The sequence below is a fragment of the Sorex fumeus genome, unplaced genomic scaffold (assembly GCF_029834395.1).
Source record: "Sorex fumeus unplaced genomic scaffold, SorFum_2.1 ptg000002l, whole genome shotgun sequence".
Taxonomy (NCBI): Eukaryota; Metazoa; Chordata; class Mammalia; order Eulipotyphla; family Soricidae; genus Sorex; species Sorex fumeus.
The window spans coordinates 3,116,237-3,144,172 of NW_026606059.1; the positions used below are offsets into that span (position 1 = coordinate 3,116,237).

The following is a 27,936-nucleotide window of genomic DNA, read 5'->3' on the forward strand; positions in this document are numbered from 1 at the left end:
TATTTAGCAAATTAAACATTTGTCTTTGTAATAAGTGAATTCATTTGTATGCATCTATCAAGTACTGTATAGCAAAGGTCTGCAAGTACATAAATTAAAAACTTTGTTTGGTGTTCCATTGATAATAGATAGCACATATGGTAGCTCTCTCTTAAAATTGATTATTATTATTATCTGTCTTGGAGTCACGCCCGGAGATGCTCAGGGGTTTCTCCTGGCTTTGCACTCAGCGTCATACTGGCAATTCTCAGGGGACCAGGGGGGGTGCTGGGGATTAAACTCGGGTCGGCTGCGTGTGAGGCAGGCGCTCTACCCACTCGCTGTACCATCTCTCCAGCCCCCTAAAATTGATTTTTAAGTAAACACCGTTCCTACCTATGAACAGACATCTCATTTTCACTAAGCTAAGGTTCCAGGGTTCGAAAGGACCCCACATCGAAGGTAAGCCCACCTAATACATGATAATGGCCACCATGCTGTCACAGGAGTGGAATCACTGCTGATATCACATTGGATTTGTGCAGGTAACAGTAGACACAGTGGAATACAGCAAGACTCTGAATGCCATCACATTCAAACTCTACAGAGCCACGAGGCTAGTGAAAACTAAAACACTTTCGTTATAACACAGAAAAGTAAACCCACACTGAGTGTGCATTTACACAGAGGCACACTGCACACCGCGTGTGTGCACACCAAAGGCAGTTTAGCTGGTTGTCTAGACCTTTTTCTTAAAAAAAATAAATATAAAAAAACCTTTGAAACAATGCTTGACTACTTTACAATCCCTGAAATAGACATTGCCTTTTCTATAGCAACTACGAGACCGATCCGTCCAGAAATTCAAGATTGCAGGCTCAAGTCTGCACGAGTGCACGTGGTTGTGAAAGCATGAGCGAGTATACTCCGGAGCACTTGAAATTAAGGAGGGATTTTTCCTAAATCAAATGTAGAGCTGTCTTGCTTCCTGGAGTAAAACCATGTCGCCGGCATTTAAGGACTCAGAGTTCTACTGTTTTCTCCCGTGTGTTACTCTGTTTGTTATTCCTTTCCAGTCAACCCAGTAAGATAAATGCTATTTCAGGGGCTATGGTATCTACAAAATTTCCCATTTGGACGTGTTTGTATTTGCTAGAAACATATCTCATCAATATTGTGGCTTGTACATTGTACCAACATATGGCGGGGAAGCCTGGCTGGTCACAGCAAGTTTTATTTCTCGTCTTGGGATGAGAGTTGCCAACTTTCGAATCTGATTTGAAAAAACAGAAAGATCTGCATCACTGAGGGGGGGGAAACGTATGTCTCTTTAAAACATTCCATATAAATAATTCATATTCAATACAACCGTACAGCCAAGTGTAATACTTTGCGATTGCTATATTTAATTATTGCTAACAAGTTCTGAACAGGCCGTTTTGGGGAGATACTGTGCTTCTGCGGCTGCCCTCTGCGCTGTAGAGGGCGCCGTTTGTCTTCTGATGCCTTCCACACTCAGGGCTCAGCTCAGGGCCAAGTGAGCCAAGCCTGCTCCTGGCCAACTGGAAAGCCAGTGGAAGGGTGGGGCGGGGGAGGGGTTGTGCAACGCAAACCAAACTGGACCTCAGTGCAGTCCTGACGCCAGGATTTCCTTCCGACGTTCCTCTCTTCGTTTCAACCCAGCAAGCGTCATAGAACTTTCTAGTTAAATTCTATTGCAAAATAAATTAATAAACACACTTTAAAAAATAGGCAGACTCCAAAAATGCAATGAAAAGATAAAACCTCTTTTGATTAGAAATAAATAAAATATAAAAATGTCACATTTATTATTTTTTTTTATATATACTTTACAAAAAACATCAGGAGAGTGCAATGAAGAAAGAAAAGGAAAACGTATGAAAATAAATAAGATCTAATATTCGACTGCATTGCTTCTAATCCAATGAGTCTACCATCATGTTTCTTTTCCTTTTTTTATTTTTAATGTCAGCTGGGAGGACATTAGTGCAATGTTGTAACTGCAGACGCAACCCGGGGCCCTACGTGTCTTGGCGTGCAGGGGAGCCGCCAGGCCCGGCTGCCCTTGTGTGACGGTCCCTGCGGCCTGGGGCCCGGCGCTCACACGTGGATGCCCTTCACGGCCTGTCTGATGCTTTCCAGTAGCGCCTTGCACTCCGGGGAGTAGTCCTGCTCCAGGTTGCTGTACATGTCTGTGAGGGTATTTACATACGCTTCAAAATTCTGCTCACTGATGGGCCCCTGGATGAAAACAACGCATCAAGTCAGACACCGGGGAAGAGAGACATCCAGGAGCCCAGAGCCCAGAGCCCAGAGCACTCCCAACCTGGAGACGGCCTGGGTCAGTCGGTGGAGGAACACGGCTGGGGGCTGGGAGGATGCACCAACCTTTACCTCTTCTCTCTCCAACTCAACCAACACATGGGGTGGCCTGAACAGATGGCGGGTGATTTGTGGTCAGTTTTCAGCTGGGCCCTGAGCCCGTCCCCTTCGGAAAGGCAGCCTTGGCCTTCATGGTACATTCTTAACCCAAGACAGGCATCCTATTTGCAGAAGCAAATATTGGCCAGTCCGGGGAGGAAGATGTTGCTTGTACTAGATGGTTCCGTTAAGACGTTTTTTTTCATTAAATTTTTTTTTTTTCATTTTCAGGATCACAATCACGACCATTCTGTTACTTGTTGATTGCCTCAAGCAGGCCCCAGTAACATCTCCTTCGTCCTAGCCCTGAGATTTTTAAAAAAGTGCCATATTCAAGGCTCTTTCAGAGTTAGGAGATGAGACCCTTCATTGTTACTGGTATTTGGCATATTGGGTACGCCACGTGGAGTTTCATTTTGTTTTATTTTATTTTTTCAAAATTTCTCTTCTGCTTTCTTACTTTCTTTTTTTTTTTTTAATTTTTATTAGTGAGACACCATGAGGTACAGTTGTAGACTTACAAATTTTTGTGCTTGGGTTTCAATTATACAATGATCAAATCCGTTAAGACTTTGAAGTCGGATCGATTTCACACCAACAAGCAGTCTAGTGGAAATCCTCCCTTTTGTCTGCAGATGCCCTATTGCCTCACTGGCATCTCTCATTCTGTATCTTCCTTCATGCTCTCCCTCGCTCTTTCAGTCAGATTCACAGAGCCGGAGTCTGTCCACCTCTGTTCTAGCTGTGTGTTGAGGCATTGCCTTTTTCAATGGGTACTTCAGAGAGACTGGACGCTAGTGGGTGAGAATTGCATACAGCAGGGAAATGACAAAATGGGAATGCTACTCAGCCAGATTTCAGAGCCTCCAGTTCCCACCTTTAAAAAATACATAGGGGCTGGAGTGATAGCACAGCGGGGAGGGCGTTTGCCTTGCATGTGGCCGACCCAGGTTCGATTCCCAGCATCCCATATGGTCCCCTGAGCACGACAAGAGTAATTCCTGAGTGCAGAGCCAGGAGGAACCCCTGAGCATCAACGGCTGTGACCCAAAAACAAACAAACAAACAAACAAACAAGTATAACCCAAGCTCACTTCACAAAGCGCTTGAAGGAAAAGACTTTTCAAAGGTCCAAATACTATAGATACGAAAGATACCACTGTAAGCTTTGCTCTAGAGAAGGTGTAGTACTGTAGCACTGCCCTCCCGTTGTTCATCGATTTGCTCCAGCAGGCCCAGTAATGTCTCCATTGTGTGACTTGTTGTTACTGTGTTTGGCGTATCGAAGACGTCACGGGGAGCTTGCCAGGCTCTGCCATGCGGGTGAGACACTCTCGGTAGCTTGCCGGGCTCTCAGAGAGGGGCGGCAAGAATTGAACTATGGCCGGTCATGTTGGCTGTGTGCAAGGCAAACGCCCTACTGCTGTGCTATCGCTCCAGCCCAGAGAAGGTATATTTCCTAAATTTGAAGATTCTATCATGACCAGCCAAATATTGACCTAAGTTGCTAATACCATCTCCCGCTTGAGTTTCTGCCTTGGTGTGTCAGTTTCCCCTGATGAAACTGAACCACACCCAGGTGGCACCCAGGGCAAGGCCCATCTGGCTTTCGTTAGCTTGGACAGTTCAATCAAATTTTATAAATATTTTGATCCTCAATTTTCTCAGTTGTACCATGGGTATGCCAGGGATTGAACCTAGGTCTTCCTCACTAGCCTTTGAGCTGTCTCCAATATGGGAATGCCAGTGTGTGAACATTTACTGCGGTCAGCTCTAAAACTCATCCTGGGAATGACTTGTATGTCAGTATACAAGGTAGACGATGTCTTCCCTGGTAACTTAGTGTTATGACATTGGTAAAAGAATACATATTAAGGGATTCAATTTGAAGTCTGAGTTAGACATGTTAAAAACAACATGTTTGTCAAAATTTAGCCATAAATAAAAATTTGCCTTCCTTTGAATTGATTTTTAAAAATTATCAATTTTTAATGGCCCAGACACATTTAGAGTTGGTTAAGATGTACTTTATGCTGGGAACTTGGGAAAATTGAAGGATTTGTTGTTTTCAGTAAAACCAATTGTATTCATTTATGAAATTTGCTAAATTGCTACCTCTACTTTGCCACACCCCACAGTGCTCAGGGACTGCCAGGTGATCATGGGATTTTTCAGAATTAAGTCTGGGGCTCCTTCCCGTGACCCATGGACTTTACCTTTTGGCTGTTTCTTTAAACCATTCGATATATACAAGTCACTCAAGGAGACTTTTAAAATGTACACAAAGATGAAATTCATTTAGTAAGCAACTTATCTCCCAATTATGACATTATGACATTTATAAAAATGTAAAGAGACTTTTGGGGGATTGTTGGAGGTCACACTTGGCAGTGCTCGGGGCTATTCCCAGTTTGGTGCTCTGGGGTCGCCTCCTAGCAGTGCTTGAGGGGACTATTTCTGCCAGGAACGGAACTTAAAGTTCCCACATGCAAAGCATGCTTATGTGTCTATTTTTCCCCGAATGAATTATAAGCAGTTGCTAAATCTCAGTGCATGCATGGATTTAGGGAATAAAGAAGTTTGATTCAGTTTTTGCTTTGTATTTTACAGGGGTCAAACTTAAGAATACTTTTCATACTAAGTAGATGGGCTGGAGCGATAGCACAGCGGGTAGGGCATTTGCCTTGCATGTGGCTGACACGGCCAACCTGAGTTTGATTTCTCTGCCTCTCTCAGAGAGCCCGGTAAGCTACTGAGAGTATCTCGCCCGCACGGCAAAGCCTGGCAAGCTCCCCGTGACGTATTTGATATGCCAAACACAGTAATAAGTCTCACAATGTTACTGGGCCCGTTCGAGCAAATCGATGAACAACGGGAGGACAGTGACAGTGACTAAGTAGATAGAAATTACCAAGATAAAAATGTCTTATAGTTCTTATAGTGGGGTTGCAATGGGCTCTAAGGTTTGTAAGGCATGCAAACTTTCCATTTGCAAAGTAACTTTGACCTCCAACTTTTGTTATTACAGTATAAATACAACACGCTTCAAAGAAGCTCATGCATTTAATTACTTCTATTATGTCAAAACTTCTTGGCCTCACTGCAATTTAGATGCATGTATGTATTTCTTTTGTTCCCATGAAAGAACATTTGTAGGACAGACACGGCAGTTTTCTGCTCCTGCTTCTGCACGCAGGTCTCTAAGTCAGACACTCCTGCCGGGCCTCCCTGAGGGATGTGGGGGGACGCAGCAGATCAGCAGAGGGGTCAGGGCCTGCCCTGGGCCCTGGACCTACCATCTGTGGGAGCTGGATGTCGGCCAGACTGGAAATGAGAGCTTGGCTCAGGCCTGCCAACTCCTTCAGGAGGCTCTCATTGTTCTGCTCGATGAGTTTGTTCTCCTCCTCGATGGTCTTCAAGTTGCTCTCCATAGATGTGATCTACAACAGAAATAACCCAGGGACATGAGAGGCCACACTTGGAAGGATGGCAACGGGCAGGAGGACACAATGACGCATTGGGTGGGCTCGTGATGGAAGGGGTCGCACACGCGAGGGCCACTCTCCGCCAGCCACAGTCTGTCTTGTGGGTGTAGACGGGAATCACTTTCCCAAATTGACAGCTCAAATTCACCCCCCAAGCTTCAGGTGGGCATAAAGCTGCAGGTACCTCATGCTGGGACCTCACACAGGCTCAGTGCGTTCCAGAGCAAACAGTGCTGCTGTGGTCACCTGCTCCAAGCCCACCGGTCCCCTCTCTCTTGCATCTACAACTTGGATGCTTTGTGGAACTTGGGGGGGATCTGAAGTATCTTTCTCTCACACTAAAATTCACTGGGTTCCTCCTTCAAAATATCCAGGAAGAAAAAATGGACCCCAGCAAAGTGTGGTCCCCTACCGCCCAGGCCCCCAGTGTGGTTTCTCATGGGTGTCCCTGCCTCTGATCGTACCCCAGAAAATATCATTCTGTGCTTCTTCAGCACCAAAGCCAGTCAGAATCTTTCAAAAGGAAAGTCAGAATCTAAGTAAAATATGGTCATGGCATTTCTTGACTCAAGACCTCATCCTGGCTTTGTGGATGTTCAAATAAAAATGTCTTTTAAAATATCATAGGGCTTTCCATGTATTATCTCTGGGCCTCGTTTATCAGAATAACTTGCTAACCTATGGCCACGTTCACTGTGTTATTTCCTAGGACCCTGAGTCTTCTCAATATTCAGGGGTTTGCAATCTCTGTCTCTGCTGCTTGGGACTCTTCCCTACTTGTTCAGTGAATGCCTCCTGTGTCTTAAATATTTGCAAAATGCTTTCTTCTTCCTGGGACCTGAGGTGGCTATCCTGATTCATACTGAATAGGACCATCTCTCCAGGTCTCCTTCTTTTTTAATTTTTTATTTTACAAATTACTTCACTATATTTGATTACATTTGATATTCAAACACCCATCCCACCACCATTACACCTTCCCACCACCAAATTCTGGATGTTTCCATCCCAAGCCCCAATCCCTGTCTCAAAACACAAATGAAAGATTATATTATGTATTGTCTGTTATGAAGAACTGCTGAACATGCTTACAAAAAAGTGTTCATGTAGGAAACAGAGTGAAGATTGTTCTATTTTGGCTGGAGCCATTACGACACTCTATAGGATATCACTAACATGTTGTTAAAGTTTGGGTGATGTGAGCTTTGGTATACATATTTGAAAATATGTATATATGCATGCATATATATTTCCCTCTGTGATTTGTTGCCTTCTGTCTGAACCCCATCAAATATAGGGTGGTAATTATGGAGAACGGGTGGGGAGTGTCTTATGAAGTGGCCGTGTGGTCCAGGAATATGTTCACTCAGATGTGAGACTCGGACTGAATGGGTGTGGAGCAGACCATGGCTCCTTCTTTTTGAGACTCTTCCTTTAAATTTTCACAGAAAAATTTTATCATTTATGATTTTATTTTTTAGGTCCCCCCACCCCCACTTCTAGTCTTGAACCTCCATGAGATTGGAGAACTTTGCTTTCTTTACTTGTGGTTCTCAAGAACAGTCCCCCGATTTCTAGTCCAGTGTCGTATGCTTTTTGCTGTGGCTCTATCAGAAACAGGGGCCTTGACGCTGGGGACCCTGGGTTGGCAGAACCAAGCTGTGCTTGGGTGAGTCAGTCCTTGCATCTCCCGCTGCCAGGAATGAAGACACAGGCACACATTTGAGGAGGGAAGGTGAGCACAACGGATATTTCATTTATATTTTTGTTAGTTTTCTTTGGGGTCATGTCTTGTAGTGCTCATGATTTCTCCTCTGTGATTGGGGTTATGCCTGGCAGGGCTCCGTGGACCACCCGGGCTTCTGGGGATCAAAACGGGGTCAGCTATGTGTGGCAAGGCAAGGGCCTCATCTGTACTACGTCTCCAGTCCTTCGGCCATATTTCATGCCATTATTTGATTCCTGACTTCTTGCAATAGCCATTATTTAAAAAAAAATTCCAAAGTGAGCTTTTCATTTTCATTTGGATAAATGCAATCAGGGAACTGGTGAACATTATGTGGGAAATGGAGGATTTGAAAAGTGCTTGAATTTTCTGGCAAAATTTCATTCAAGAAAAACTATCCCCCAAATCTGCTTCTAACAACACAGATTTAGAGATGTTCTAGAAAAATTCAATTTTAAAAACCATCTCTATTTTACTTAAATTTTGAATGAAATAAAGTATTCTCCTGTTTGCTACTGGGAAGTTTTTCTTAAATACCGTATGTTGTGCAAGATTCAGAAATGAAACAGCAATCTGCCTTGTTTGCTTATGAAGTCCTTGACACAAACAAGGCAAAATGTATAATATTACCTACAAATACCAAATCAGAGAAGAACAGGGTAATCTACTTATTCAAGTTCTTAATAATCATTCTATAATTAACATGTTATTTTCAGCAGTCCTTGTAAAATATCAGTAGGCTGTTCATTATAAGGCTCAACATTTTAAAATTTTGTCTTACCCTAATAATTATGGATTTCATAGATACGGATGGTTTCTGTTTATATTTTTTTACCTGTGTCTGAAGTTTCATCATATCTGCTTCAATTTTAAGGTTTGATTCATTCAATTCCTTTATTTCTTCATCCAAATGCCTAATTTCTTCATCACTCTCTATCCCTTTAAAAAAAGAATTTTAGTTAAAATGTAGAATTTGAGCTTGGAACAGATATGAATTAGCTTATATTAAGTGAATGGTTAGAGGAGTCAAAAACTCGATGGCAGGTAAAGGACCTGGGTTAGTCATATGCAAGGCGAGGCCTAACCACTGCGCTATCTCTCAGGCACTTGTGTTTCCCTTCTGAACTCCTCTGTACCTTAGAAGCACGTTATGCCTTTTCACGAATGAAGACACTGCACTTTACAGAGGCCGAGTGTGGTCACACATGTCTAACTGCTACCTAACTACATAAATGCAGATGATACATAAAAAGAAAACTCATAGAGGTTATATAATTCGCCAAGTTCAAATGAGAAGACAAGGCTGGGATTGAATTCCAAGTCCCATAAATTCTCTCATACATGCTGAGAAGACAGTTAAGAAATAAATTATGCGAATGAAGTGTTAACCTAGTGGGACTTTGTAGAACGTTATTGCAGTTGGAGTTATGGAGACGGAAGGGGCGCCAAAGACCAGGGACTCAAAAATTTAATTCTTTACATGCACTTAGATGATGAATAAATGAAATCGAGGAGGAAGAATACGAGTTTTGGAGTTGGAGGAGGGTGGCGGGAGGGATACTGGAGACATTGAGCATGGAAAATATGCAGTGGTGGAGGGATGGGTGTTCACTGTCCGACTGAAACTCGAACTTGAAAGCTTTGCTACTGTATCTCAAAGTGATTCAACTGAAAAAAAAGCTGTTCTTGACTCTTGTTCTTGAATGTGGGAAATTAATTAAGTCTCTGAGTTTAGCTTCTTTCTTCTCCCATAAAAGAAGCATATATTTACGTTATGAGAATAAATTCAAAGTGCTGAACAGATAGACTCTCCATTAAGAGAGTTATTTCCCCTTCACTATTTTACAAAAGGAAGAGGAATATATCTTAAAGATTGTTAAAAGCTTGGACTGGTAGCTCATTTAAAAGATGCCAGAAACCCGATTTCAGGTAATCCTGAAAATCTGGAATGACAAATAAAATTAAAGAGATGATAGTTAAGACATATACATGTAAAACTTTTAAAAAAATTTTTAAAAATTATTTTTAAAAATAATTTATTTATTTATTGAATCACTGTGGGAAAAGTTACAAAGCTTTCAGGTTAGGTCTCAGTCATACGAATATCAAACACATTTCCCTTTACCAATACTTATTTTTTACCACGAACCCCATTAAAAACCCCACCTCTCACCCCTCCCAATTCCTGTGAGGCAGATGAGTTCTAGTTAACACTCTATCTACGTTGACTAGATTCATTGTTTCGATAAAAGATGCACCATTATTATTTAGAGTTTACACCCCCCCCCCCCCCCCCCAAATCAGGCATGCTGAAAAAGCGTTGTGAAATGATTTGCTTTCTACAGCTGGGTTCAAGAATTAAATGCTGTCGCGGCTGCGGGGTTTTGGATTTCTGCTATTTTACTTATTAACCCTGAAAGTATTTCTACTAAAAGTCAGATGATTAAGAGATTGGTTTCTGTGCTCTGGAGTCGTGGCCGTGCCGGAGAGCCGCTCGTGGGGGGCAACTGGTGACCTCAGTAGGGCGTGAAGGACGAACCGGAACGCCCCCCTTCCCATGAGGTTTTCGTCGCCCCCGACCCCTGGCTCATACCTGCTGTCCACAAGGCTCCCATGCGGCCACCATCTTTCTTTCCAGAGAGTACATGTAAAACTTTTTGGTGTTTATATTTAATGTAACCAATTTTATAAGAATAGGATGAGAAGAAGACAACCCGATTTTTCTGTTTGAGGGTGTTTTTATTGTGTTGGTCTGCAGGCAAGCTGCCCATGCATAGGGCTGACTCTGATTCTGAGCAAAGGGAACACCCCAGGCAGTTCTGAGGGACCAAATGCAGTGCTGAGGACAAATCCCAGGTCTTCAGCATGGGTGGCAAGACCCTGAACCTTTGTACTACTGCTCCAGCCCACGATGGTGATAGTTTGAAGGAAAACTGGGTGCTTATACATTCCTGGGGTCTCTGCTCTGGGAAAAATAGTGCGTTATCTACTAGCGGTAAACTTGACTTGCCCTCTGATTCAGCAGTTGCATTCTTAGATATACACCGGGGAAAATGGCTGCAGATGGGGAAAGTTGTGCACAGCACACACGCCAAAACAGGTCGCATGCCTCCTCAAATCAACTCGGATGACTCTGACTAATGCAATGCTAAAAAAATTACAGCCTAAAAGTTTACCTGCCACATTTTAAAAACAGGTAACTGCTGTGTAGGTAAAGGTAAAGGTAAAGGCCCTCCCGTTGATCGTCGATTTGCTCGAGCGGGCCCAGTAACGTCTCCATTGGAGTCTTTGTTGTTACTGTGTCTGGCATATCGAATACTCTCGGTAGCTTGCCGGGCTCTCCGAGAGGGGTGGAGGAATCGAACTCAGGTCGCCACTTGTAAGGCGAACGCCCTACCGCTGTGCTGGTGGGGAGGCGCTTGCCTTGCAAGTGGCTGTTCCCGGGTTCGGTCCCCGCTACCACGTACTGTGTAGGTAATTATTACTATATTAAAAATAAAATAACTGGGCGTTAGCAGGGGGAAGTGGGTACCGGTGAAGGGATTGGTACTGAAACATTGTATGCCTGAAGCCAAATCATGAATAACTTTTTCATTTCGTGGTACTAAATTAACAATAAATAAAAGCAAACATGTACCCACAAAAGATGAATTGTGGGACTTCTTCCCCCTAACAGAAAACCCGAAGGTGGGATATGTCCCTAGGGAAGAGAGTTCAGGCATTAGAATGCAAAGGGTTTGCCAAAACGCACCCGGGATGTAGGAGAACACTGTTTTGTCCTTCCTGCATAGCCTCAGGTAGTTTAGGTTTATTGGGTTGCTCCCATCACAGTGCTCCTGGTTCTCTGTGTTTATTTGTAACTTCTTTCTTTGTGCTCTGTTGGCTTGTAAATATTGTTTTTCTCTTCTCCCTAAGACCTTTGCATAGTTTATTCAGAGCAATGTCCTTTTTGTATGGACATAAGAAGACAGTATATGCTATGCCTTTGTAATGTGACTCTCAGAGAAATTTCCCTCCTGGATATCTGTTCTCTAGATCTAAGCCTCAGCTGCTCTTACTTCCTAGAACCCCCAAAAGCAGGGTCCCGATGAGGGTCTGAATGGAACCAAGGCAAGCAGTAAGCTATGTGCTACCCTGGCATCGAGATGGACCTGGCCAAAGTTCCATAATGCATAACTATAAGTTAAGAGCTTGGTCATGGACAAATGCCGTCACGATCCAAAAAGTAATAACTAGACTCGGACTCTGCTAGGGTTAGGAATGACTTATCTGGCCTGAGCGCTGTAGTCTGAGTCTGTGGCAAGATGTTCCCAGGAGAGCTGCCCTACAAGTCTCAATGTTATCTCTTACTGTGTCCATACAAAAATAACTGGTATTAAAATGTTGATAGAGTTATTGGACTGAGGAACGACAAAAACACCTTAGGAGGTATTTTGCCCTTGGGAAGTTAGGAAGGGCATTGGGATACCTCTTAGGTGGTGTTTCCTTTGAACTTGGTGGGCCATCAGGAAGGGCTTTCTTATGCTGACTATGCTACCAGACCGGGTGCAGTGTCAGCCCAGAGTGCTGGGGAGTTGGAGAGACTACAGAGTGGACAGAGGGAGAGAGTGGGAGAGGAAGAGAGAGAGAGAGAGAGAGAGAGAGAGAGAGAGAGAGAGAGGCAAGATGGAGTGGGGAGAGACTAGCAAGGGGAACAGAGAGAGAAGACTGTAGAAGAAGAATACAGGAGCAGGCACGTGGAGAGAGAGAGCCCGGGCTGCGAGATGGAACACGGAGAGAGGAGCGGGAGAGTCAGAAGGAGACGGGAATGAGGGGGGTGTGAGACTAGAATGGGGGCTCAGAGAGACTGGGGCAGGCGTGTGGGGAGAATGGAATAAATGGCAACTGGTCAACCAACTGGCTTGGCCCTCGTTTCGTCCACCGTCTGCCCCATGGCCCGGGCTGCCCTGGCTGCAGGAACAGCCTGGGCCCACCCCGAATCGCAGTCGTGAGGGGAAGAGCCGTCGGGGCTTCTCCCTGGCCACCCCCGGAGGGGGGGGGAGAGAAAATTATAGCAGGAAAGAACAGAGCAGATGGCAGACATCTGCCTGTTGCTAACGTGCACTGGGAGAGTGTGGGATGAGGCAGGTTAGGGTCTTTTAGATACAGGGGCAGCCGCACAAAATGGAATAGGGAGCTGTCAGGTCTTGACTGTGTTCTTTCAGCTGCCTACCGATGAGCTATGTGAAATCCCCCCAACCTCTGATCTCCACGTACCTACTGGATGTTAATATCTCTGTCAACTTAAACAGCCTCAGACCAGGTAGGGCAGTGATGTGACTGAGAGTAAGTGTCCCAGCCTATAAGAGTCCTCATGGAGTGGACAGTCTGAGCGGCTGTCTGTCTCCGGTTTGCTTGTGTGTCCCACTTTCTGACCAGCTCGGGCTGCAGATCCTCTCTGGGCAGTGCTCAGGAGAGTGGATCACACACAGGTCACTCTTGAGTGCTGAGGTTGATCTAACGACTGTGTTCTAGGAGTCAGTCTGAACGGTAAGCCAATGAACATCTGAAATCTATTTTGGCAATTAAATCAACTTCAATAGGAATTCAATGTTGAGACACAGCGACCAGGAAAATGTCAACGTTCTAGGGCCACACTAAAACTGTCCTCTCTGGAACCACAAGATTTATTTTGCACTGGTCGCTATGCTGGGGGAAACTGCAGCACATTCAGTGTCATATTTTATAAGCTGATGCACTGGGAGTGGAATTTCTCCAAGATCACTGAACTGAACTATTGGAAAAAGTGTTTTCAACAACTTGAGATGCTGAAACAGGCATCAATTTTATTTGAGTACTATTTGTACTTAGTTTTTTTCTTATCTGAGCAAATAAAAACAATCGTTATTTTTCTTTGACATACTACTGGTTTTTTTTCTCTCTTGTGACAAGATGATACTTAGTAAATGGTATTTTCTTACATAATATATACTGAGGCAGATAATTAACAGGAAACAAAATATGAAGATCTCTGAGGAAAACCAGCCAGGACGTTATGAGGAACTTCACTGAAGAAGCTTTAGGAAATTAATCTGAGAATTTATTGAAGAAACAAAGTGTTCGCATAAAAGGGAGGAGAGAATTCTGGGCTGAGTGTGGAGGAGGCAGAGAGTGATGGTCCTTGGTGGCAGGGGAGGCAAAGGTTGTTCTGTGAGGTAGGAGGGCACCGTGAGGGAAGGCGGTGGGAAGAGGCTGTGTGTGTGTGTGCGTGTTGTGTATGTGTGTGTGTGTGTGTGTGTGTGTGTGTGTGTGTTGGGGGAGGGGGTATGGAGTTAAGATTATTCCAAGTGCAATGGAAATCAGTGGGAGTGTAGGCTTTATTTTTAGAAGCCTATTCAGAATTTCCCAGTTAAATTTTCTTAATTCTCTTGACGCTTACTAAATTTGATCTCTGTAGGTTTTACCACTTTTATATGAAACGTATTAGCACAGAATTCAAATATTCTAAAATAGATTAGCATAGAATTTTAAAATGTTTCATCAAAGGCAAGCCATGATCATTATTACAGGCAGATACAAGTACCAAACAAAATTTAATTTAATTTATAAATTTAACTAAAATAAATTTAATTTAATTTATTTTAGGTGCTCGAGTTGAAAAGTTATTTAAGTCAGTGAGAATAGGTGTCATATTGTATTACATGATTTTTGTCTTTAGGTTAAGATCATATAGTAATCAATAATCACAGATAGACACATTGATTTATTTTCTGACAGTTCTGTCTGCCATTCATTTAAATCTTGTTGGTGCAAGTAATACAAGATAAATTAGTTACATGACTGCCAAGGGCCAAGGGTGGATATAGGCATGGAACCGGGGGCATTTGTGGAGGGAGGCCATCCTGGTGGGGTTAGGCTGGGAACATCCTATGCCTGAAATGCTTATGAACCACTCTGTAGATCACGGAGCCTTAATCAAAGGCAATTAAAATATAAAGTTTCAAATCTAAAAAAATATCACTCTGATGTTTGAGCAAAGAATGCATTGAAGACTGCAGAGCCAGAAGCCCACCGACAAAGTAACCATTGGGGTCTTCACTGGATGGCCCCTTCCCTCCAGTTGTCTTAGTAGAAATAAAGGAAGTGACTCGGGGCATTTCTAGGTGAATATGAAATGCTTATGGTGGATTGGAACAAAGGGATGAGGATGAGCACCTGAGCAGAGGGGTGGCAATGATGGCATTTTCCAGGGCAGGGGACACTCAGGGGACAGTACCGTGCTGCAGAAAGTCCTGAACTCCGTTTTGGCTGTTATGTTATGGATGCTTGTGAGAAAGTTGGGGCTGGCTCACAAGACCTTGGGGTCAAGGAGCCGAGACTCCTTAGAAGCACGGTCCGCTGATGTCCAATGTCAGTGAAGACACTCAGGATCTTAATCAAGACGGGCCCAGACAGAAAAGCCCAGTAACAAGAGGTGTTTGGAAATGGTCCCAAGAGGACTTCAAAAACTGGACATTGTCATCGCATCTTATCAAACATAGACACTCCATAAATTCTCATGAAATGATTAAATGAGTCAACTATTATTTCATTTTGATTTTGGGATTTGGCGAGATATTTTAACCACAGGGGCAAATTCAATCTGTAATTTTTCCAATTACCTCATCTATTACCACTAACAACCCTCTCATACTCATGGATTCTTTAAGCCTCTCTCACTCCTCAGCAGAGTGTTTGCTATCGAGGAGAACTGAGAGGAAACCACAAATTTTGAATTTCATCCTGTTCTTGCCAATATTACCTTAGATGATTGTCGTAAAAATTAGGTGAGATAAGTAACACTTATTATCTCATTTTGTGGATGAGAAAAACAAGCAATAATAACTTAAGTAGCAAGTGGGAGAGTGGAGAGACAAGCATAAGCTTTCTGTTGCCATGATTTATTATCTGCGATATGAGAAAATATGCCCTAGAATATGTATCTCTTATAGAAATATTTATAATGCTACTTTTACACACATTTAATCTCTCCGTATATTTACAAGCAAATATAAATCTAGCTAGGTATGCCTGATAAAAAAACACAAACTTCCCACTAAACATGTGTCCTGCTCCCTCCCTCCCTCCCTCCCTCACTCCCTCCCTCCCTCCCTCCCTCCCATCCTCCCTCCCTCCCTCCCTCTCTTCTCTCTTCCTCCCTCCCTCCCAGCATGCCTGAAACTCAACTACGAATAACCACGAAAATCATGCTGCCTTAAATATTTAAAAAAAAAATTACAAAACTAACACCAAAATCAAACAAAAGGAGTAAAAGCAAGAGAAAAAATTTTCTTAGTTCAACAATTCTAAGTTTTTTTTGGTACCTATATATATATATATGTATATATATACATATATATATATATATTTGCTTTTTGGGTCACATCTGGCGATGCTCAGGGGTTACTCCTGGCTTTGCACTCAGGAATCACTCCTGGCAGTGCTGGGGTGTGTGGGGGGGGTGCATGTGGGATGCTAGGAATCGAACCCGGGTTGGCCACTTGCAAGGCAAACGCCCTACCCGCTGTGCTATTGCTCCAGCCCCTAATATTTCTTTTTTTATGTAAATAAAAAGTATAGAATTCCTAATAATCTTTTAACAACTTAGGCCTTGACCTGCGGCCTTACTTGGGAAAGCAGATAAAAGGTGTTTTTGAAATTCATTTCCTTGTAAGGCAAAAGTGAAAACAAATGCACTACTATTTAATATAAGTCCACTATATTCCAGTTACTGCAAATGATAAAGACTTAACATATGCAACTGCCAAATGCGTATATATATGCAGTTTCCATTAGTATGTGCTCTCGATTTATAAGAGACTCTTACATGTTATCTTTTTGTATTATATAGTAAAATAATTTTATTTTAAACAAATTCTTCTATTTCTAGAGTACACACTTACTTTTATATTTCTTTTACAGATTAAAATTTTACTTTATTTTATGTTAGGAGCAAATAAACTAATGTAAATATGAACATTTCAGTCACTAAAGGGTCCAAGAGACTGAATATTTACATAAAAGTCATTTACGAAAATACTTAGAGCATGCTAATTGGCTAGAGGGAAGAACTAAAGAACCCACTGAAAGTAAAAACATCTCGGTAGGCCATCCATCATCGCTTTATTTGTCCCTGTAAAGACTAGAAACACAAGCGTTCACTTAAGACAAGTAATGGTCTCAAAAATTAGTGTGACAATTTAATTATGGCAAGGATAAAAAACGCAGAAGATAAATTCTTCTAAAGTTAATGCGAACATTTTTAATATACACCTTTCATAACTCAACTGGTTTACCTCCCAACAGGTCACCTAATTCAATTAATTGCCTGAATGATTTGCATCGAGTCTAACAATGTAATTCCCGCCTCCATCCAAAGCCATGGGCACTTTATTTATTTATTTTTAATTGCAGTTTGACTTATTTATGACCGAGGAAGAGCTGGTTTGCAGTTATTTATGAATCGTCCAGAAAACAGTCACCGTGATCCTGCATCAGGCCGAGGACTGGCTTAGAGCAGTTCCCCCCCCAGTGGGTCCTTGTTCTGCACCGCCCTGGACATACACACATATGCGGGCTGGGACGGATTGTCCAGTTTCAGATGGGCAGAGCGCCTGATGCATTCAATAGCAAAACTGCTTCTTCTGAGTCATGAAATTTACATACAAGTGGTACTACATGGAAAGTATCATGTTAAGCGAAATGACTCAGAAAGAAAGGGATAGACATAGAAAGATTGCATTCATCTGGGGAACAGAAAGTAACAAAATAGGAGACTAACACCCAAGAATGGCCGAGATTAGTACCAGGAATTTTACTCCATGGCTTGGAGGCCAGCCACACATGCTAGGGAAAAGGGAGCTCAGATAGAGAAGGGAGCACCAAGTAAAGGGTGTTGGGAGGATCCTCCCAGGATGGGAGAAGCATGCTGAAAGTAGACTATAGACCAAACATGATTGTCACCCATTGCCTCTTTTGCAAACCACAACACCCAACAGGAGAGAGAACAAAAGGGAATGCCCTGCCACAGAGGCAGGGTGGGATGGGGGGATGGGAGGTGGGAAGGATACTGGGATCCGTGGTGGTGGGAAATGGGCTCTGGTGGAGGGATGGGCATTTGATCATTGTATAATTGAAACCCAAGCACAAAATTTGTACGTCTACAACTGTACCTCATGATGTCTCACTAATAAAAAAAAATTAAAAAAAAAACCCAAAAAACTGCTTCTTCTGTAGTTTCAGACTATGAGAAGGGGCTTCCTTCAGACACAGGTTACCGTGTCCCAAGGCTTCCTGTTGCACCCTGTCCCGGGAGAGCCCACCAAAGAATGGAGGAATTTGAGAGCTCCCAAGAGGGGCATGGGGGAGTGGGTTGCTGAGCCCCTGAGTCCTCCCGAGCGCTGAGGTCTCGTCTGACTGACCCATCCCTAGGCCTGGGAAATGTCTTTAGACGCTGGGGAGTACATCGGTTGACTGATCTCTGCTGTTCTCTTTCTTATGGGCTGACATTGCATGCACTGCAAACATGTTATGCTCATGAGAGAATTCCTATCAGCATGTCTGTGTGTCAGTCCCACAGAGTTTTGTCCTGAAACTGCAGTAAAAGCGAGAGTCTCATTCTGTGTAGATGCCCCTTTGCTTGGGTAACTAAGAACTTGATTTGAGATCTTTCTTCACTCACTATTAAATGTCTTGATTTACACATTCTTTTAACTTTCCTTCTATTTTTTTCTTTTTTGCTTTTTGGGTCACACCTGGCAATGCACAGGGTTTACTCCTGGCTCTGCACTCAGGAATTACTCCTGGCGGTGCTTGGGGGACCATATGGGATGCTGGGAATAGAACCCGGGTTGGCAGCATTCAAGGCAAACCCCTTACCCATTGTGCTATTGCTTCAGCCCCTTAATTATCCTTCTGAGTGCCTCTTCACCTTGATTGCTTTTGTCTCCTAGTTTTGGGGGATTGGGCCACCCCCTAAATATCACTAAGGCTTACTCTGGACGCTGTGCCCAGCTGTCACTCTTCACAGTCCCTGGAGAATATGTGCTGGGCTGGGGATCACACTGGGTGAGGGGCATTGCTTGCTTCAGTTCTTTAAATTAATTTTAAGTAGATTTTTAAAATGAACTTTTTATTCCCACCATATTGCTTGGAGAAAGGTGATCTATAAATGAAGGCATAAATATTAAGTTGTAGCAGTTTCACAGAAATGCACTAAGGGATGTTCGAGGATTAGGAAATATTTTCAGTCTCCTCAAATGTCCCTTGGTGAGAAACCCCTTTACTCTACAGCTGAATTTTGGAAGGAATGTAGGGTGCAGACTTCTCCCTAACGCCCACTTTATTCCCCCTGGGTGTGTGTTTGAACAGCCTCAGCTATCAGGAGCAAATGCCCACAGAGAGAAAGAGGTCCCCGAAGGATCACTGTAAATAAAGCATCTGACAGCAATTAAGGCCTCTGAAGGGAAACAGCAGTCTCTCAAGAGTGCTCTACCCGCTCAGAGGTTGCATATCCTCCTTAAAAACAGAAACAAACAATAAACCCCACACCAATGAAAACGATTGAGCAGTGCTTTCAAAGAAATAGAGGAACAACAGTGAAGAGTGCCCAGTTCTATTGTAGTCAGGAGCATCAAATAAAATCTCCAAAGCAAAATAATTACTTGGGCATTGTTTCTCAGAAATTTCAGATCTATCTTTAAGGCGAAACAGCACATGCATGAAACAACGTTGATGAAAAAAATCTTTAAGAAAGCACTCAATAATCAGAGGAGAACTGGAGAATCCAAATATAGAAACTGTAACTCCAAGGAGGGAATTACAGTAGAAAAATACGCAGGGAAGTAGAGTTATAGATACAGACACAGATTTAGACGTAGATAATGGATGCTAAATTTAAATCAACCAGATTTACTAGCAAATAGAGTTGTATGAAATGAAATGAAAGGATTCAAAGATAGGCGTTAAAAACAATTTTCTTGATTGGGCATCGGCTTACACCAGAATATACGCACGTTGTTGGGCCCCCGAAAGTCAGGCCTAGAGCTAGACCACAGCCCTGACAGGCCGCAGCTAACGTTAAGTTTTGACTAGGCCTAAGTTTCTGTTTCCCAGAAACTGAACTCACAATTTTTGGTAAGGAACTGCTAGAACATCTGACTGGTCATGAGGGGTCACTATGTCCATTTTTTGGAACAACCACAAACGGACTGTTACTATGTCCATTTTTTTTTGAACAACCAGAAACTGACTGTTATCAAATATTGACTAATTGCTGACAACTGTTGCTTGGTCACTTCTATCATAGTGCTCGCTCAACCTTGGAACCTATACAAACTGCTTGCACTTGGAGGTCGGGGTCACTATCAAGAGACCACCTTGTGGGTGAGATAGTTGGTTGACCCCCGTTGACTGAAACGGAACTTCTTTGCACTTGCATTACTGTCTCTCTGGCTCTGTGTCCGTTCACGCCGTGACCTGAAAACCCAGGTACAACATTTGGGGGTACTTTAAGCTCAGGTTCCCCGTGGCACTGAGGAGAGAAAAGCAAACATCTACTTTTCTCACAGTGAGATCTACCCATTTGCTCTGGGTCCTAGTCAAAAGAAGCATTATATTCTGTAGAGATAGAATATACAGTTCAACAACATCAAATCTAACTTATTTGGTTCCAAATTGAAAGCCTCGATTTTTCAATTATCTAAGAGCACTGTAGCAGGAGTCTGGATACTAGGACAATTCTACAGATAATTTAAAGAGTTTCTCATAACAATATAGCTTGATTAGTTTCTTTCCTTAAAATACCTCAAGCCAACATATTTCTTTACATTCCCAAGCCTTCTACACATTCCCTTACGTTCATTTTGTCCTGGAACCTTTCTTCAAAACCAGTTTCACTTTAACAGGATTCATTTCCTTTTCCTCACCAATGATATCTCCATCCATCATCCGTTTGACTTAAAATATACACTTCTATTCCTTCCTTATAATCATATCTCACAGTTTTTAACCTTATTTTTACTGAACTTAAGATAGTTTGATCTACCAAGGAATTTGGAAACAAGTTGCTAATCATTATCTCAATGACCTGACTAAGCTGTTCTCTGCAGCGCTCCTTTTAAAAGCATTACACCAGTGCCATAGATAGTCAGAAGGTTCATAATCAAAGGTCTTATAACACAGGATTCCGAATTCTAGTTAAAATCCTCCCAAGGTTCATATATTTCATTTACCTACATATTCCTTCAATCTTTGCCCACTTCATCACTTCCAGTGGACTGCATTTTGTGTTTTATTTCATTTTAAAATGACTCTCCTTGTATATTACAGTTATACTTTGCAGAGCATGTAGGTGCTCGCAGAAGTCCTTGGCTGGGTCTGTGTGGGGTCTGGCTCCCTGAGTGTGGCCTCTTACCTCCAGTCGCCTTCAGCTTGATGGTCATCAGCTCCTCTGAAACCTTGCCCTTTTTGATGGCTTGTGCATTTAAAGGACATCCAGATAAGCTGTGAAAATAGAAATCATACCGACGTGTGAAATTTATATTATTAATTCAAAACGAAATGTCTATTATTAGCTAATACACAATTCAAATTTGGCTCACTATTTGCTAGTTTTTGCTCACTAATTACATCACCCAAAAGTTTTTGGTACAAAGTTATATGTAAATATTTATTACAATAAAAACTGGGGCTGGAGAGATAGCAGAGGGGTTAGGGCACTTGTCCTGCCCATGGCCGACCTGGGTTGATCCCCGGTACCACGTATGGTTCCAGGATCACTGCCACGAGTGACCCTGAGCACAGAACCAGAAGTAAACTCTGAGCACCACCATTTGTGACTCCTTAACCTCCAAAGAAAACCCCAAACACACACACGCAAACAAAACAAAAACAGAAAACAAAAACAGAAGCCCTCAAATAATGTAAAACCTGTTTGGGGGAAGGGTCTACTCCTGATCACTAAGGAGTGATCACTCAAGGCAGTGCTCAGGGGACCTTCCACGAGGTCCCCTTTAATCATGTTGGTGATTAAAATGGGGTGTGGTGAAGCAACTGAATGCAAGTATCTTACTTAGCCAGTGTACTATCTCCCCAGCCTCCAAATATTTTCTTTAAAATCAAACCACAAACAGTACTGATACTATTGTTAATTTTTAAAGAATGATACTATTGCACATGCACAGAGGGGCGTTTTATAGTTGTTGTTTTATTTTCTGTAACTGTAAAACTGTACATATAAATTGTGAGTAAGAATTCTAGTCTAGTAAAAATTCTATGAATAATAAAGCAGAATCAAGTGTTGCCTGTTTTGATGGAACTACGGTAGCTTGAGCTTCATAGAGTCATTCAGAAAGATACAAGATCCGACCTCTTGCCACCACAACCTAATTTGGGGCATGGAATAGTTTACAAATGATCATTTAAATTTGAAAGTGTTGTTTTCATCAAAATTAATCTCTTCCTAGAAGAGACAATGAAAGAATCACTAGACGCATATTCAGAAGCAATCACTGCTCAAAGGTGTCCATTACCCTGTAGTGGGATATAGCTATCCTTCCTTTAATAGCTATACTTGCCAGCAGTATTCTTTCTTAATACAGCTGTTTTATTTAAATCGTACCCAAATTATGACAACAGTAAAAAAAGAAAAAAACAAAAAACCTGGAAATTTTCACAGTACAAAGTCATGTGATTTTATTGCTCGAAGCAATAGTTCTTTTTGAATTCTACTGGAACTTTGGAGACAGGATGTTCAAGTTTAAAATGATCAAAATCGATCCTTTTACAACTTTTAAAAATATTTTCCTAAGTTTGAGAGATAGAACAGATATGAAGTGCGTTCCTTGCGTGTGGCTGACTCTGGTCCAATCCTTGCCACTATGAATTGTCCCCTGAGTCCTGCCAAGTCCTCCCAGCACATAATCAGTGGTCAGTCCGGAGACTAACAGGTGTGGCTCAAAAACACTTAAAAATCATCGAAAAAGTCCTTCCCAACAGAACAAAAAAAAATTCCAACATTTTCCCCAAGTCAAATGTAAAGAGTAACTACATAATTGGAGAAAAAAAATCTGCAAGCTCTTTGTCACAGGTTACCTTTTACAACAAAGTAGAAACTATCTCAAAGATTCCTGTGTTCATAAGAGTGAAACCATGGAATCAACTTTCATTCCCCTTGGTGAGACTAGATATAGAAGTCCTTCTGTCTATACTCAGGAGAATACCACTCAGTTTCTCAAAAAGAAAATCTTGCCTTTTGCCACAACAAAGTGGAACTTGTGAGACTAAGTTCCAACTAAGAGAAATTAGCGAGGAAGTAAAAGCCACATAGTTTAACTCAATGTGGACTGGATAGCACAGCGGTAGGGCGTTCGCCTTACAAGCGGCCAACATGGTCGACCCGAGTTCGATTCCTCCGCCCCTCTCGGAGAGCCCGGCAAGCTACCAAGAGTATTCGATATGCCAAACACAGTAACAAAAGTCAACAAATATATGTAAATATATAGAAAATATAAAAATATGAAATACGAATATATAAAAATATATAGAGTTCTTAGCCTTTGTAAAAATATATTAGGCATAGCAGAGTTTGAAGAGAGGGAGGGTAAAGGAATAATTAATCGGATTTGTTGTGATTGTACTAGAAAGGTAAACATAAACACACACCAAGGGGCGCACTTGTACTTCCAATATTATACGATAAAACAATAATAAATAAAAAAAAGCTAATTTGAAAATAAAAAATATTTTTCAGAAAAATCTAGTTACAGTTCATGATACAATATTTTTTTTCAGTTCAAATATTAGGACATTTTCCTAAATAAAAGAGAATACTTGGGAAGCTGAATGTTTGCTGAATGAACATATTTAAAAAAATTCTGTTGTTGCCTATGAATACTCTATAAAACATAAGAACAGTTACTGCACGATTTAATAAATAGAAAGGCATGGGGTTTCTAATTCTGATAAAATACTGAATTTTTACAAAGAAAAAGAAAAAACTCAAAAAAGTACAGACTGAAGTTTGAATCTGGTTTTCTCGTTTGGAAGAAATTTCTATCTCCTTGGCAACGGTCACCTACATAAACGTCATAATCTCTGCTTTTTCGTTTCTGGAAAGTTTTTCCGAGTCTGTCCTGCCTGATGTCACATACTATGCTCTCAGCAAACAGTCAAGGGCAGGACTGACGTGTAGTTGGTGAACTGAACTTCCTTCGTAGCATGCGTAATGTCTGTAGTGTACAGGATGCCGATATCCCATAAGCATTCTCTTCTCTCCTAATGGAGCTTCTTTTCTCAGACAACTTTTCAGACAAAGCCCAGCTGTATCACTAGTCTGTGAAAAATTAAGAAAAATTTACAGCTGTTGGACTTCCAGCCTTAGATAAGACACAGCTCTGGTATGGAGAACATGAGGCTCCGGTTTAAAAACTGCTTTATTTTTGTTTCGAAAAAAGTATTTTATTAAGCTAAGGGAGATCCAAGAAGTGTCAAGGGTTTTCAAAAAAAACTCTTGTGAGTTTTTGTACAAGGGGCTCATTTTTGTGAATTTAATCAGGATATGCTTATTGTAGTGTGAAGACATGTAGGGGGACTGACATAAGGAGACAGAGATGAAAACGTTATTAGTGTAAACTGAGTTTTCACTAAGTAAATAGACACAGCTATATCCTGCGGGTTAAGAAAAGGAGAATGGCTGGGTGTGACTTTTTTTGGGATTTGAGCAGCATAGGAGAGAGAGAGAGAGAGAGAGAGAGAGAGAGAGAGAGAGAGACCAAAAGAGTGAAAAGGAAGAAAGTCTGGAAGGAAGGAAGGAAAGAGGGAAAGGGGAAGAGAGAAAGGGAGAGAGAAAAAAGAAATAATGGAAAGAGAGAAAGAGAAATAGAAAAAGAAAGAGAGGGGGCTGGAGCGATAGCACAGTGGGGAGGGCGTTTGCCTTGCATGTGGCTGACTAGGGTTCGATTCCTGTCATTCCATATGGTCCCCTGAGAACCACCAGGAGTAATTCCTGAGCCCAGAGCCAGGAGTAACCCTGTACATCACGGGGTGTGATCCAAAAAGCAAAAATAGAAAAAAGAGGAAATAAAAAGAAAGAGAGAAAGAAGGGATGGAAGAAAGAGAGGAAGGAAGGAAAGACATACGTCTATCATTGGTTAGAACACATTATTTCAGTGTAAGTCATTCTGATTGTAATCTATTAGGTAATATTTACATTTCTTAGTATAACCTTAACTAAAAAGAAAAGTTTCTGTCGAACACCTGTTATGCATCAATCAACAAGCTAGGCAATTTGAAAATTGTTTTATTCAGTTCTAGATACATCTAAAATATTGACCTAAAGGAAAACACCCCCAGATGAACTTAATCTCTTCAACATTTTTGCTGTTGTAGCTGAGAAGGTGGCCCCGATCCACACTCAGAGGACCCGGGGTCCCCTCCCAGCAGTACTCAGGGGCCAAAGTGGTGATTCACTGCAAGGACATGGCGTTCCTGGGCTCCTGCGGGCTGGGGATGCAGGGGTCCCGCCTGGGCGCTGCTGGTGGGCGGGAGGTGTCAGCAGCTTCTCTAAGGTCAGGCGAGACTGCGCCCTGCCTCAGCTAGGATCTCCTGATCCCTAAAATCTCTTAAGTGGCAAGAGAAAGCCCTCACGAAGAACCGTGAAATCTGAATTATTCATTTACAGAAACTCTTCCTGCTTTCCTTCCATAGAAAACGTATTCTGAGCATGAATATTTCAGCTTGTATTTTAGACACATCGTTTCTTCCTTTTTATGAGAAATATGTGTACACAGACACGTAAAACATATCTAGGGTTTAAACATCACTCTTCCCCTTGGGAGCCTGTGGTGGGCTGCCGGGTCAGAGCGGACTGTGCTCAGGGCTGACTCCGGGATCACTCCTGGAGGTGCTCAGGGCTGACTCCTGGCTCTGTGCTCAGGGCTGACTCCTGGCTCTGCACTCCGGGATCACTCCTAGAGGTGCTCAGGGCTCACTCCTGGATCTGTGCTCAGGACTCACTCCTGGCTCTGTGCTCACGGCTCACTCCTGGCTCTGTGCTCACGGCTCACTCCTGGCTCTGTGCTCATGGCTCACTCCTGGCTCTGCACTCTGGGATCACTCCTGGAAGTGGTGCTCAGGGCTGACTCTTGGCTCTGCATTCTGGGATCACTCCTGGTGGTGCTCAGGGGACCGTATGTGATTCTGGGGGTTGAACTGAGGTTGCCTGCATGCAAGGCAAGTGCCACACCTGCTGTACTCTTTATCTTGTCCCTAGGGGTTACTGTTCAAGTAAATGTTTGCTTTCAAATGCAACAGCCCTATTAATGCCTTTAATGCTCCTTGGGCCCATCAACATGGGTTTCTTCCATTCCCCAGAGAGAAGCGGTAATTCGAATTACAAATAATTACCCATTTATCTAAAATTGATTTTGTGATTTTTTTTTTTACTTTTTATGGACAGAGTCATATTACACATATTACGCTGCATTTTTTTTTCTGCTCAGCATTGTGTTCTGAAATTCACACACACCGGGCCTTCTATTATACGACTGTGGGCCCCCATGTGAGAGCTACTGTGTCCACTCTGGATTTATTCACACAGATCTTGGTGGACATGTGCAGTATTTGCAGCCTGAATTAGTGGAACAAGCCACCAGCGGCATTTTCAGACGTGTTCTCTGCGCTCCAAGTGAAGGAGGTTCTCTGGGTAAAAGCCTGTAATGGCTCAGTGATGGGGCACACACAATTTATTTGCCCACTTTTAAGTTGACTCCTGAAGATAATTTGCTTCCAAAGTAGCTTTACCAATTATCCTCCACGTGTGGCGAGAGCCCCCTTTCCCCACAACTGCCAAAGTACTGGTGTTGGCGTAGAGAACTTCTTCCCCATATTGGAAGATAATCATGGCTGAACAGTGTGTCCCAGCTTGACATTTCATTATCGAAATTAACAGGGACACAGAGGTCTGGGTAAGCAAAGCTACTCTTCAGTGATCGTGCTGTTTGTGCATTTGATGTGCAGTTGTACTTCCTGAGTAAGAAATGTTGGCTCTAACTCAGAAGAGTAACGTGGACATACCTGCACATCTGAAAGGCAGCAGAAGGTGAACACGAGAAACACAAGTTTTCTCTACAAACAGCTATCACTGCAGAGCCACTTAGAGTAGGAATTTCTAAGAGATGTTTTTTTTTTCTCTCCCGCCATTGGTAGGTGTCTTTAGAAATGAACCAACTGCTACGTCTGTGAGTATTTCTAGTTTTAGAGTGGCTCCTAGCATGTCCGAAGCCCTAGGTCTTATCCCTGCCCTACAGCACAAAGTGACACGCAAAGACCCCCTCCCTCTCCTTCCCGCTTCAGTCACTGGAGATCAAGAACCAAAACAAATTAAAAAAAATAAAGCACAAAACAAACTACAAAGGATTTCATAGTGTCCGAGTTCTGTTTCTTTTTAAGGAAGGTCCACAGAGGCAGTGTGGTGGGTACCTGCTTGGACTTGGCTGACCGGGCTTCAGGCTCCACCACAGATGGGAGTGACTCTGAGCACAGATCTAGCCAGGGGTGGCCACCAAACAGAATAACCCAATAAAGTTCATTCATTCATTCATTCATTCATCATCCTGTTATTTGTCGATTGCCTCGAGCAGGCCCCAGTAACGTCTCTTTCATCCTAGCCCTGAGATTATATTCAAGGCTCTTTAGGAGAATGAGACCCATCATTGTTACTGGTATTTGGCATATTTGGTGCGCCACGGGGAGTTTGCCAGACTCTGCCCTGTGGGCAGGCTACATTTGATAAAGTTAAACCAAATTCAATAAAGTTAAACCAAACCAAAAACCCCCCAAAACCCACTGAACAAAACTTCAAAATACCCCAAATTTGCTTAATTTATAGGGGTTATTAAAGTTTCACCGGACGACTAAACTCTACAGCTCAGGTTCAGAGCCCCCAAGACTGAGAAGGGCGCTCACTGACTGGCAGAATGTGGACTGAACCCTTCAGCTTCCTTCCAAAAAAGGTGGGGTCAGATGGCAGTTGTCACCCAAGGGTCCCTAGAGTATATGTCACTCAGAGACAAGACAGTTCAGCTGTCGGGAAAGGAGAAAGCGTTTTCTCAGAGCCTCTGGTCCTTCCTAGAGTGATAGCACAGTGGGTAGGGCATTTGCTTTGCACGCGGCCGACCCAGGTTCAATTCCTTCATCCCTCTCGGAGAGCCCGGCAAGCTACCGAGAGTATCTACCTGCCCCCCATGGCAGAGCCTGACAAGCTCCCCATGGCATATTCCAAAACCA

General features: G+C 42.6%; 1 protein-coding gene across 1 annotated transcript in view; it reads right to left on the minus strand.

The window, feature by feature from the left end:
- Positions 1-2,098: 2,098 nt before the first annotated feature.
- Positions 2,099-27,936, minus strand: part of ST18 (ST18 C2H2C-type zinc finger transcription factor) — a 128,084-nt gene continuing 102,246 nt past the window's right edge. Inside the window, exons 18-21 of the mRNA XM_056110497.1 lie at positions 21,065-21,153; positions 8,468-8,571; positions 5,718-5,861; positions 2,099-2,241 (exon numbers count right to left, since the gene is read on the minus strand). Coding sequence (XP_055966472.1) covers positions 2,101-2,241; positions 5,718-5,861; positions 8,468-8,571; positions 21,065-21,153 — 478 coding nt within the window. The 3' untranslated portion in view covers positions 2,099-2,100. The remainder of the gene's footprint in view (positions 2,242-5,717; positions 5,862-8,467; positions 8,572-21,064; positions 21,154-27,936) is intronic.